The 11,624-nt window shown below is 45.0% G+C and overlaps 4 protein-coding genes across 4 annotated transcripts; 2 read left to right on the top strand and 2 right to left on the bottom strand.

The window, feature by feature from the left end:
* Positions 1 to 217: 217 nt before the first annotated feature.
* Positions 218 to 663, top strand: LOC138954286 (histone H4). The gene has a single exon (XM_070326168.1). The coding sequence runs from the start codon at positions 261 to 263 to the stop codon at positions 570 to 572; it is 312 nt and encodes a 103-aa protein (XP_070182269.1). The 5' UTR covers positions 218 to 260; the 3' UTR covers positions 573 to 663.
* A 692-nt stretch (positions 664 to 1,355) lies between these two features.
* Positions 1,356 to 1,883, bottom strand: LOC138954287 (histone H3). The gene has a single exon (XM_070326169.1). The coding sequence runs from the start codon at positions 1,859 to 1,861 to the stop codon at positions 1,451 to 1,453; it is 411 nt and encodes a 136-aa protein (XP_070182270.1). The 5' UTR covers positions 1,862 to 1,883; the 3' UTR covers positions 1,356 to 1,450.
* Positions 1,884 to 3,151: 1,268 nt separating this feature from the next.
* Positions 3,152 to 3,626, bottom strand: LOC138954285 (histone H2B, gonadal). The gene has a single exon (XM_070326167.1). The coding sequence runs from the start codon at positions 3,584 to 3,586 to the stop codon at positions 3,218 to 3,220; it is 369 nt and encodes a 122-aa protein (XP_070182268.1). The 5' UTR covers positions 3,587 to 3,626; the 3' UTR covers positions 3,152 to 3,217.
* On the top strand, positions 3,627 to 4,516 carry LOC138954284 (histone H2A-like). Its single transcript, XM_070326166.1, has one exon. It carries the CDS (start codon positions 3,749 to 3,751, stop codon positions 4,229 to 4,231), a length of 483 nt encoding a protein of 160 aa, XP_070182267.1. The 5' UTR covers positions 3,627 to 3,748; the 3' UTR covers positions 4,232 to 4,516.
* The last annotated feature ends 7,108 nt before the right edge of the window (positions 4,517 to 11,624 follow it).

Raw genomic sequence — 11,624 nt, 5'->3', positions numbered from 1 at the left:
GCTGACAGTGACAGTGGACAGTGACCAGTGACAGTGACCAGTGACAGTGACCAGTGACACAGACACAGACACAGACACAGACACAGACAGTGGGTGTGAAAATAGAGCGAGGCGACTCTTCGCTCTCTCAGCCAATCAAAGTTCACGCTTGTGGAGCGGTGTTTTGCTTTCTCACGGGCCCGCGTCTGCTGTATATAAGGCGGCTGCGCCGGCGAGCTGAGAAGCATTCTCGAATCGCACGACTCGTAGAAACATTCATCATGACTGGCCGTGGTAAAGGAGGAAAGGGTCTCGGAAAGGGGGGCGCCAAGCGTCACAGGAAAGTTTTGCGTGATAACATCCAGGGTATCACCAAGCCCGCTATCCGTCGTCTGGCTCGCCGTGGCGGTGTCAAGCGTATCTCTGGTCTCATCTACGAGGAGACTCGCGGAGTTCTCAAGGTATTCCTGGAGAACGTGATCCGTGATGCCGTCACGTACACTGAGCACGCCAAGAGGAAGACTGTGACCGCCATGGATGTGGTCTACGCCCTCAAACGCCAGGGTCGTACTCTGTACGGCTTCGGTGGTTAGACGCATCAAGTCGCGGATCTCGCATCCACAATAACCCTTCTCCGGTCCTTCTTAGGACCACCTTCATTTTCCCAAGAGGGGCTGAATGTGTCTCGTTTGCCACTGCTAACTCCTTCGTGTTTACATATTAAAACACTATTGTTTGTTATTGTTTTGTCATTGATAGTGTCGTCGTAAATCTATACAAGTGTTGGCTACGTAAACAAAAGAGAAGGAGGGAGGGCAGGGGGTTGGATGTATGATTGCAACTGAGCGAAAGGGAACTGTCAAGAAAATGATGAGAGGCAAATAAAATGATCACTTATTGATATCAAATTGGAGCGCTTCAAGCCACAGACGGGGTCAATTTGATGCCAACCAGTGTCGATAGGCGCACAAGCAGAATGGATTATGACGTGCTCATTCATTTGTGCTCATCACACAGAGCTTCACTCATAGAGAAAGGGATCCCTCCCATTGGTGTTGTGTTGCATTAGAGATAGAAAGTAACGATTTGCGGGATAGAAATAATGCATTCTTGACCATGATTTTGTAGTGAGAGTGCTCATTTTGGACAAGAAAGCCGTCCATAGGGCAGAGAGAGAAGGCAAATTGTTGAAATGCATTAGCTGTTGATGTTTGGTCAAATACAGATGACAAATAGGGGTTTGAAATGATCATATGCGCAGGGACAACACAAGGGCTGGAGTTTTTGGTTCGTTAAATGGAGTGTGACTATAGTGCGAGTACTTAGGGAGGGTGTTGAAAGGAAATGTTTATGGTTGCTACGAGTGTAACAATTAGGATGGCAACGAGAGCAGACCAACTCTTTTGGGAAAAATGAAGGTGGCTCTGAAAAGAGCCGGGTTTGGAGGAGTCGGAACCGTTGGAGGGGCAACTTAAGCACGCTCTCCGCGGATACGGCGGGCCAGCTGGATGTCCTTGGGCATGATGGTGACACGCTTGGCATGGATGGCGCACAGGTTGGTGTCCTCAAAGAGACCGACCAGGTAAGCCTCGCTGGCCTCCTGCAGAGCCATGACGGCAGAGCTCTGGAAGCGCAGGTCTGTCTTGAAGTCCTGGGCGATTTCGCGCACCAGACGCTGGAAGGGCAGCTTGCGGATCAGGAGCTCGGTGCTCTTCTGGTAACGACGGATCTCACGAAGAGCCACAGTTCCAGGCCTGTAACGATGAGGTTTCTTGACTCCTCCAGTGGCAGGGGCGCTTTTGCGAGCGGCCTTGGTTGCCAGCTGTTTGCGAGGAGCTTTTCCTCCGGTGGATTTACGGGCGGTTTGCTTGGTACGTGCCATTTCGAAGTTAGAGTCGACTGAGCAGCCAGGAACTAGAGAGACGTTTTATATGGGAAAGGCATTCGCAGCCCTGGCGCGCCGCTCTGATTTTAGCCAATGAAAGCCGTGGAGACATCAGCCGAAGATTCAAGCAACATTACCGTACAGGGCCACTTTTTGGGGGGTCTCTGTGCTGTGCTGTCGTGCGTGTGTGTGTGTGTGTGTGTGTGTGTGTGTGTGTGTGTGTGTGTGTGTGTGTGTGTGTGTGCCGTCAAAAGTACCAGGTACAAAGTATGATAAAGAAAGAAAGGAACGTACAAACTGACAAGCAAGCACACAAAAATGAAACCTTAACACACGCGTGCACAGCTCACAGCTAAATAAATGCTGAGGTGAACGCTCTTGTAAAAAAGTGTGTATGTACAAAGACGAGTTCTTTACATGTTATACGAGCAGGGCGCGCAAGGTGACAAAAACGAAAGAAGCAGTTGTGAAAAAGTGAAGTGAACACTTTTACGAGCGGCACACGTTTTGACAGTAGGAATTTGAGAGACAGCGAAGGAGAGAACATATGCTACACATAAGAGGCTGGCGACTTTGTGCAAAGTAATGGGTGTGCCGCTAATTAGTGTTAGAAAACTGCAACAGAGTAACAGGTATTTTGTCCGTTGTGTCTGAGTGGCGAGGTAGGCGTTTGATTTCTCTGTTTATTCACGTGTTATTTTAACCACAAAGAACTACAACAAAGAACAACAAAGAAAGAACACCATAAAAGTACCAGATATATTTTGAGGGTTGGTAAAAGTTGGTTGAGTTTTGTGAGATGCGTGAGATATATAGTAAATGATTTGTAGGATGACGATGACGATGACGATGACGATGACGATGACGATGACGATGACGATGACGATGTAGGTAGCAAGCCAGTTTTGCGGTGATAGCGGTTTGATGCAGTGACAGTGCTGTAGTAGACAGATTGTAGTGACGCCGGCCGGCGGATATTGATGACACTAATTTGACGGTTGACAAGTGATTTTTTTGTTTGTTTATGTAGTTTTGGTTATTTGTTGGATGTTTACTATATGCTTATACGCTTTTACATTATAATGGGTAAATATTATAATGGAGTTTTGTCCCCGAGATAGATGTTGGATCCGTTGGATCCGTTGGTTCCTTGACTACTAAATTAAATATAGGGAAGGAGAGAGAGACATTGTTGTGTACATGTATTGTGTATTGTGTATTGTGTATTGAGTGTGTATTGAGTTGGTTCGTTGGCAACGAGAAATTCATCTCTCTCTGGAAAAAGTGGGTGGTCCTGAGAAGGACCTGTGTGTTTTACGTTTGCCGGTTTGGCCAAACAGCAGTTTTAAGAGTCTACTTGCTGCTGGTGTACTTGGTGACGGCCTTGGTGCCCTCACTGACGGCGTGCTTGGCCAGCTCACCGGGGAGGAGGAGGCGGACCGCGGTCTGGATCTCCCGACTGGTGATGGTGGAGCGCTTGTTGTAGTGGGCCAGTCTGGAAGCTTCAGCGGCGATTCTCTCAAAGATATCGTTGACGAAGCTGTTCATGATAGACATGGCCTTGCTGCTGATGCCAGTGTCGGGGTGCACCTGCTTGAGCACCTTGTAGATGTAGATGGCGTAGCTTTCCTTCCTCTTCCTCTTGCGCTTCTTGTCGCCGGAGCGAACAGCCTTGGCCTTGCCGGCCTTCTTGGCGCCTTTGGAGCTAACTTTGGGTGGCATGGTTGATTCGTCTGCGGGTTGTGAGTCGCAAAAGGTAGCGCCGCCAAGCCGACCGCGCTCTTTTATACAGTGCGCAAACACTCGCGCCGGCAGTGCCGCCAAAGGGGCGCTCGCCATTGGTGGATTTTGCCGTTGACTCGACGTGCAGTTGGAGGGCTAGTGATGGGTATAAAAGGGGTCGGTCGCGTCGGCGTTGGCATTATTGGATTCGTTCGCTTTGCGTACGAATTTTTCAAACATCATCCAACTTGCATCATGTCTGGTCGCGGCAAAGGAGGAAAGGTTAAGGGAAAGAGCAAGTCTCGCTCGTCCCGTGCTGGACTTCAGTTCCCCGTGGGTCGTATCCACCGTCTGTTGCGCAAGGGCAACTACGCCGAGCGTGTGGGTGCCGGTGCCCCCGTGTACCTGGCTGCCGTGCTCGAGTACTTGGCCGCTGAGGTCCTGGAGTTGGCAGGCAACGCTGCCCGCGACAACAAGAAGACGAGAATCATCCCCCGTCACCTGCAGCTGGCCATCCGCAACGACGAGGAGTTGAACAAACTTCTGTCGGGTGTGACCATCGCCCAGGGTGGTGTGCTGCCCAACATCCAGGCTGTGCTTCTGCCCAAGAAGTCCCAGACCAAGGCTCCCGGTGGCAAGGCATAACAACTTTGCCTCTTTCACCTTCTTCTACAACAGGTCCTTCTCAGGACCACCTATTTTTTCCCAAGAGAGATAGACGTCTCGTTGCTTGCTTTGCCAGTGAAAAAGTGGTGTTGTGTTGTTTTGGTTTTGTTTTTTGTCGTCAATGTCCCAGCCGTTTTGGGGGTTGTTATTACTTATAGCCACTACACAATTCAGACGTAAACAACATCATTACACATACACAAATTCAATAATAATCAGCATCACAACAAGTCGTCATGAAAGTGCGAATAGACCAAGGGTTAAAATTAATAAACCCTCATTACATTTAGTCAAGTTTTGACTAAATGTTTTAACATAGAGGGGGAATCGAGACGAGGGTCGTATGTATGTATGTATGTATGTATGTATGTATGTATGTATGTATGTATGTATGTATGTATGTATGTATGTATGTATGTATGTATGTATGTATGTATGTATGTATGTATGTATGTGTGTGTGTGTGGTGTGTATGTGTGTGTGTGTGTGTGTGTGTCTGTGTGTCTGTGTGTGTCTGTGTCTGTGTGTCTCGGTGTGTCTCTGTGTGTCTGTGTCTGTCTGTGTCTGTCTGTCTGTCTGTCTGTCTGTCTGTCTGTCTCTCTATTTGTGTGTAGAGCGATTCAGACCAAACTACTGGACCGATCTTTATGACATTTTACATGAGAGTTCCTGGGAATGATATCCCCGGATGTATTTGTTTTAGCAATTTTTTTATAAAACGATCCAAATTTACGTTCATCTTATTCTTCATCATTTTGTGATTCCAAAAACATATAAATATGTTATATTTGGATTAAAAACAAGCTCTGAAAATTAAAAATATAAAAATTATGATGAAAATTAAATTTTCGAAATCAATTTAAAAACACTTTCATCTTATTTCTTGTCCGTTCCTGATTCCAAAAACATATAGATATGATATGTTTGGATTAAAAACACGCTCAGAAAGTTAAAACAAAGAGAGGTACAGAAAAGCGTGCTATCCTTCTTAGCGCAACTACTACCCCGCTCTTCTTGTCAATTTCACTGCCTTTGCCATGAGCGGTGGACTGACGATGCTACGAGTATACGGTCTTGCTGAAAAATGGCAGCTACTTGACTAAATATTGTATTTTCGCCTTACGCGACTTGTTCCTTCTTCGTCTCTTGCCGTTTCCCGCGTCTTGTCGAGTTGCTGCGCATGCGCGATAGCTATGTCCAACAGTTTCGTATTATTATAAGTTGAAATTACTGAAAAAAATTATAAATGCACATTGTTAAATGCAAATTGTTTTTAGACAAAAAAACTAAGTGAATTTGGCAAGCAAAATAATTTTCATGGAAAACGCTGTTGACTCAGTAAGGAAGACTTTTTGTTTTAGACAGAGTTAGGACTTTCTCCGTCACAGTTGGGGCCTTACAAAGGTTAGTACGGATAACTTCGCACGGAAAGACGAGGAATGTCTGTTAAAAGAATCCTTTGCATGGCCTCGGCGTATGGGCAGTAGCTCTAAACGTAAACTATGGCAACAACAACAAAATTCGGGGACGCCTAGAATCACACAATAATGTATCTGGAGTTTTTGCAGGCGATGTCTCAAAAAAACACAAAAAAAAAGTAGAGGCTCCAAGACGGCTCCGTGTCCGACGCGGGTACTATGCACGCACAACAGCCCGAAACTCCGTCGATAGAGATAACACCCCTGGCCTAGGTGATGTCTCTATCGACGAAGTTTCGGGTTGATAGTATCAATCAATCAATCAATGAGTCTTATATCGCGCATATTCCGTGGGTACAGTTCTAGGCGCTCTGCAGTGATGCCGTGTGAGATGAAATTTTATACGGCCAGTAGATTGCAGCCATTTCGGCGCATATTTACCTTTCACGGCCTATTATTCCAAGTCACACGGGTATAGGTAGACCAATTATTAACTGTGCCTAAGCAATTTTGCCAGGAAAGACCCTTTGTCAATCGTGGGATCTTTAACGTGCACACCCAATGTAGTGTACACGGGGGGAGGTTCGGACACCGAAGAGAGTCTGCACACAAAGTTGACTCTGTGAAATAAATTTCCGCCGAACCTGGGATCGAACTCACGCTGACAGCGGCCAACTGAATACAAATCCAGCGCGCTACCAACTGAGCTATATCCCCGCCCAGTGATAGTAGTAAGGGCAGTAACTCAAGACGTAAATGTGGCAGTGTCCCATAGGCAACCGCAGAGTTATCCTGTCCATAGGCAACCGCTTACTTGAATAAAAGAATCAGTCATTCATCACGCCGTGGATCGTGTAACTCTGCATTTGCGCCACCGCAACTTTTTATCGCTTCACGCCGACGAAGAGGCAAGCTGCAAGGTAGGTCTCTCACAGAAAATGAAAATGTGTAGGACTTTCAGGCATCATCTAGATTCTTCATTAGTACATTTTAAAGAAGTATATACTCAAGGTCTAAGGTACGTGCTTTTTTAGTCGAAATGTCAGGTTTCGGCAGTTCAGAAGTCCGATTTCTGCTGGAATTGTAGCTGAAATTGCACGATTTGTCCCTTCCTTCGTAACTTCAACGAAACAGCACTAGTTGATGCATTCCCGTGATGATATCCTGTGAGCTAAACATGTCCTTTGTATTCTTGATGAATGCTGTTGCACAATTTTGTCTTTGGGTGACGCACGCGGCAAAAGAAAACACAAACAATTAGACTTCATGTTATACGCCACCGATGCTTCGTGTAATTCGCCACCGCAATTTCACGTCTTGGATGTTATTCGCCACCGCAACTGTCTAATGAATTGCATAATATGTTGAAGAGTTCAGTGATTCTGTCACTTCCAATTGAAAATATTGATTTGGAGTTGTTCAGTTCAGGGTATATTTCAGCTTTTGTAGAACAAGTTTCTGAGACGCACCTGGCGGCGTTTCACTCCCACACTCTTCGTCATTCTTCTTTCCCGAAAAACGTCACGTCTGTCAGAGGCGTTCTTTTCTCTTCCAGCGTCAAACTGATGAGTTTTTGTGATGTCACTGGTAATAGGAATGACTGAATTTTAGAATTATTTCACACACATAAACACGAAGCTTAAGAATTTTAGAGTTATGTGGTATTTGGCCCCACAATGTTTTTAACAGGAGCGTTCCAGGCCCAGTTTCAGACTCAAGTGACCGCAAATCAAACAGGAAGAGGTAGGTTCCATATTGTCAAACTTAGTGATTTCAGCCACTGAGTGTTTATTGCTAGAATGGCAAGAATCGCTGCGCTCTTCAATCACATATACTTATACAATAACTTTTCTGACGGGATACGGAATGCGGAACGTTTTTGTACATTCTTGTATGTGTAGTCAATCTTCCGAATGTAAATGAATGCATAAGAGAACATGAGGACAAACTTTTCATCAGCGTGCCTTCCTAGAAGGGAAATCTCATTGGTGAAAATGTTGGTCTTCATGTTCTGATGTGTCTTTATTTTGCTGCGTAATCTGTTCAGATCATCACTAGCAGTCATCGATGCATTTCCCACTTGTAAATATAGTATTTTTTTCACTCTTACGGTAAGCACTGTTATATTTCCTATTGATGTCATCATATCCTAAACCTCTTGAATCTCATAGTCCCAGGGATTTTTTTTGGGGGGGTCATATATATATATATATATAACTAGAGGAATACCCGCTTCGCCGGGTAGCCGGCTTCGCCGGGATGAAATACTTAGAGCCGTACGCCGGCTTTGCCGGGTCCGAACAATGGACCCGCCAAGCTTAGGTCCCTCCCAGATTCGTGGAATGGGAACAGCACGAACATGATTCAGTGGCCATAATGCCATTCCTGACCATATCGAGTCCCATCCTTGTCGACGAATGTAACCGTGTTAATCACCTTTGGAGGCGAACTCCACTCAAACAGGATTGAGCAATTTAGAGCTTATCTCTAAGCCCTTTTGATCTGTTATCGCTTCTCAAAGGAAGGCCAGTCCATACTAATACACAAAAGCCGCCAGACCACATCACAAACAGAACTGAACAATCCACAGGTGTTGCCCACATAGAGAGAGAGAGAGACACACACACACACACACACAAACACAGAGAAGCCGTATATATAGAGAGATAGATGACAGTGTATTTTTCGCGTGGCTATAAATTGATTCGTCCTTTGCACTTTTACAGTGAGGATAATTTACGGGTCCAATTTACGTTCTGGACACTGCGGTGACCTTCTAAAAATAGTAACAGAACGCCGGGAATATCCGAAGATGCCCCACTCATACTATAGTACACCATACGAAGGAAGGGAGGTAAACGCTGAAAACCTGGAGAAGATAAGGAAGAGTTACTTATAATGGTGAAATGAACACAAAAACCAAAATCGGTTCAGCGCTGCGCGCTGAGAGCACGTGTTGAAATATCTCATCGATGATATTAGTGTCCGGGGTGTAGCTGAATACGGTGTCCAAATTTGAAAAAAGATCCACCGAGAACTTTGGCGTTGTGATGTGGTCTAGCGGCTTTGGTGTGTTGGTATGGGGGCCCGGGTAGCTGAGGTGGAACCAAAATCGGTTCAGCGCTGCGCGCTGAGAGCACGTGTTGAAATATCTCATCGACCAGATTTTGTGCAGGGTGTATCTGAATATGGACACCAAATTTGAAGCAGATCCATCGAGAACTTTGGCCGTGCATGGCGATCAAACACACACACACACACACACACACACACCACACACACACACACACACACAGACAGATAGACAGACACAAGTCGTATATATATATAGATTATATATATAAGCACATTCCAGTACATGTGGGTTATACACTCAAGGACAGATAAGCATACTTTTCATACAGAAGAAGTAGAAGAAGAAGAAGAAATAGAAGACGAAGAAGAAGAAATACTACGGTTTGATTTGTCAACTCATGGTGCCTTTAAATCCTTTGTATAGGCAAGATCACGCCACTCCCGTGAGTTTAAAACTTGCAGCAATAAAGTTAAAATGCTCCTATCAATTGCTGTCAGTTTTGTGACAAAAATAAAGGTTTAAATGCCTCCACGATGTTGATGCGTTTGAAAATTACAATTTGCGTAGTGCGGTGGCGAATAACAAAAAATGCGGTGGCGAGTTACATCTAACATTGAATTGATGCGGTGGCGAATTACAGAGAGTTGTTGACACTTTTTTTTATCTGCTTCTTGCAAAGTATATATGGAACTATATACAGAGAAACTACACGTGGAGATTCATAAAACATTAAAGTTATCAGTGAACATGTCCAAGAATAACCAGTAATCTCCGTTTTGTTGCATTTGACGCAGAAACTGAAAATATGCCCAAAACATGGGGAAACGAGAAGAAAAACAGATCGTCACGATCACCAGGGCCATCAAAGCATCAAAAAATATATACAGAAATATAGCTAAGGATATAAGTATGTGAAATGCAACACTTGAGAACATGCTGAGTGCCTAGCAATCTAACAATTTAATTTATCATTCGAGAGACCTACCTCGCAGCTTGCCTCTTCGTCGGCGTGAAGCGATAAAAAGTTGCGGTGGCGCAAATGCAGAGTTACACGATCCACGGCGTGTTCATGCTGACTAGATAATGACATAATCAAATCACCCTCAGTCATTCATGCTGCCTAGATAATGACATAATAACATCACATGAATAAAACCGTTCTTGATATGTACAAAATATGACCAGTGTGGGCGTTGACCGCCACGTTCATTAATACATGAGTTGTCACAAGGTGGAGTTAACAAAGAGGGAGGAAGGCGGGTCATCAAATATTTTGGCTGTCACTGTTTGCAGTCAGGATGATTGTGGGCTATATTTAGAATTTACCCATCATCCTCTGTTTTACCCCATCCCGTGTCATACGGGTTGCTCCAAAACAAAATCGTCTGCTTCAGGAGCAGACGACAGAGAAATAGGATAAATCATGTACGGTCATGATCTGTTGCATAATTCCCTTTTTTTAATTTTTTTTATAATTTTTTTTATAACATTTAGTCACGTTGGTGTCATTTGAGCCGCACCGGTGTTAATGCAGTCACATAGATGATATATATACGACTAGTGTCTGTCTGTCTGTCTGTCTGTCTGTTCGCGATGCACGGCCAAAGTTCTCGGTGGATCTTTTTCAAATTTGGACACCGTATTCAGCTACACCCCGGACACAACCTCATCGATGAGATATTTCAACACGTGCTCTCAGCGCGCAGCGCTGTGCGCGCTGAACCGATTTTTTTTGTTTTTTGTTGTTGTTGTTGTCGGGATCCACTACCAGTAACTCTTCCTTATCTTCTCCAGTGTTTTCAGCCGCGATTATCTCCCTTCCTCCGTGTGGCGTCAATCCATATTCCCGTTACTACGTTACTATTTTTAGAAGGTCACTGCACGTTACTATTTTTAGAAGGTCTCCAGTGTTTTGCGCGTTTATCTCCTTTCCTTTGTGCGCCGGCAAAGCCGGTGTACACCCGGCTTAGCCGGGTCCCAGGCGCAGCCTGGTATTCGGCTCTACTTCTTCCCGGCGAAGCCGATACCCGGCGAAGCGGGTAATCATCTAGTAGATGATATTGGAGCTACGTTGGTAACTTTTGAGACTCGGTGAATAACAGTTTCCTCTTCCTCTTATTTTGATATCTCACCACCCCGCCCGCTGGCCCGCGTTTCACTTCTATATTCCCCCCCCCCTCTAACCCCCTCCGCACCCCCTCCCTTCCCGCCCCCCCCCCCCCCCCCCCACTTTCCCTGACCCTCTCCTCGTTGTAACGAATGCAGAAGGAGCTAAAGACGAGCTGTCGAGATTTAGGGCTTAGAATATCAACCCACTATTTATTAATATGTCCCCGCTCAGCTAAGGTAGGATAATCCTACTCGGAGAACGTGATAGGGTATTTAATTGAAAGAAGTTCAGTGGCGCCGGTCTTGCCGCGAGTCCGTGATGGTTATAACTGATCTCAGGTGTTGTAAGAAAAAGTGTTGAGAAGCCACATATTATATACTTTATTAGTGTCGTGAACATCGCCTTTACAACCGAAAGGTCGATCGTTTACTGTTATAGCACAGTAATGATACCTGTTCGGATACCACAGGTGTTGCTGGCAGCTTTGATTTCATTTTCATTGTGCGTGTGTGTAGCACAAGGTGAGTATGCTTGCATTTTCTACGATTCCTCATCACGGCTAGTAATTCTTGTCAAGTTACGCTGGACAATGAAGAAAATCAGCAAAAAACTTAGTGTGCAACATATGACTCAGAAACGGAGACATTGACGTGTAAATCACACATGGAACGAAAGACTATAGCCAGCCACTATACAATTTAAAACAAAAACAAACAAAAACCCGAACAAAAAACGTTTGTGAGTATCTGAGAACGTAAAGTAAAAGAC

This window comes from Littorina saxatilis, unplaced genomic scaffold (genome assembly GCF_037325665.1).
Source record: "Littorina saxatilis isolate snail1 unplaced genomic scaffold, US_GU_Lsax_2.0 scaffold_2985, whole genome shotgun sequence".
NCBI classification, from domain to species: Eukaryota; Metazoa; Mollusca; class Gastropoda; order Littorinimorpha; family Littorinidae; genus Littorina; species Littorina saxatilis.
Note: the sequence above shows the minus strand (reverse complement) of the source record. Positions and strands in the feature narration are given on the sequence as shown.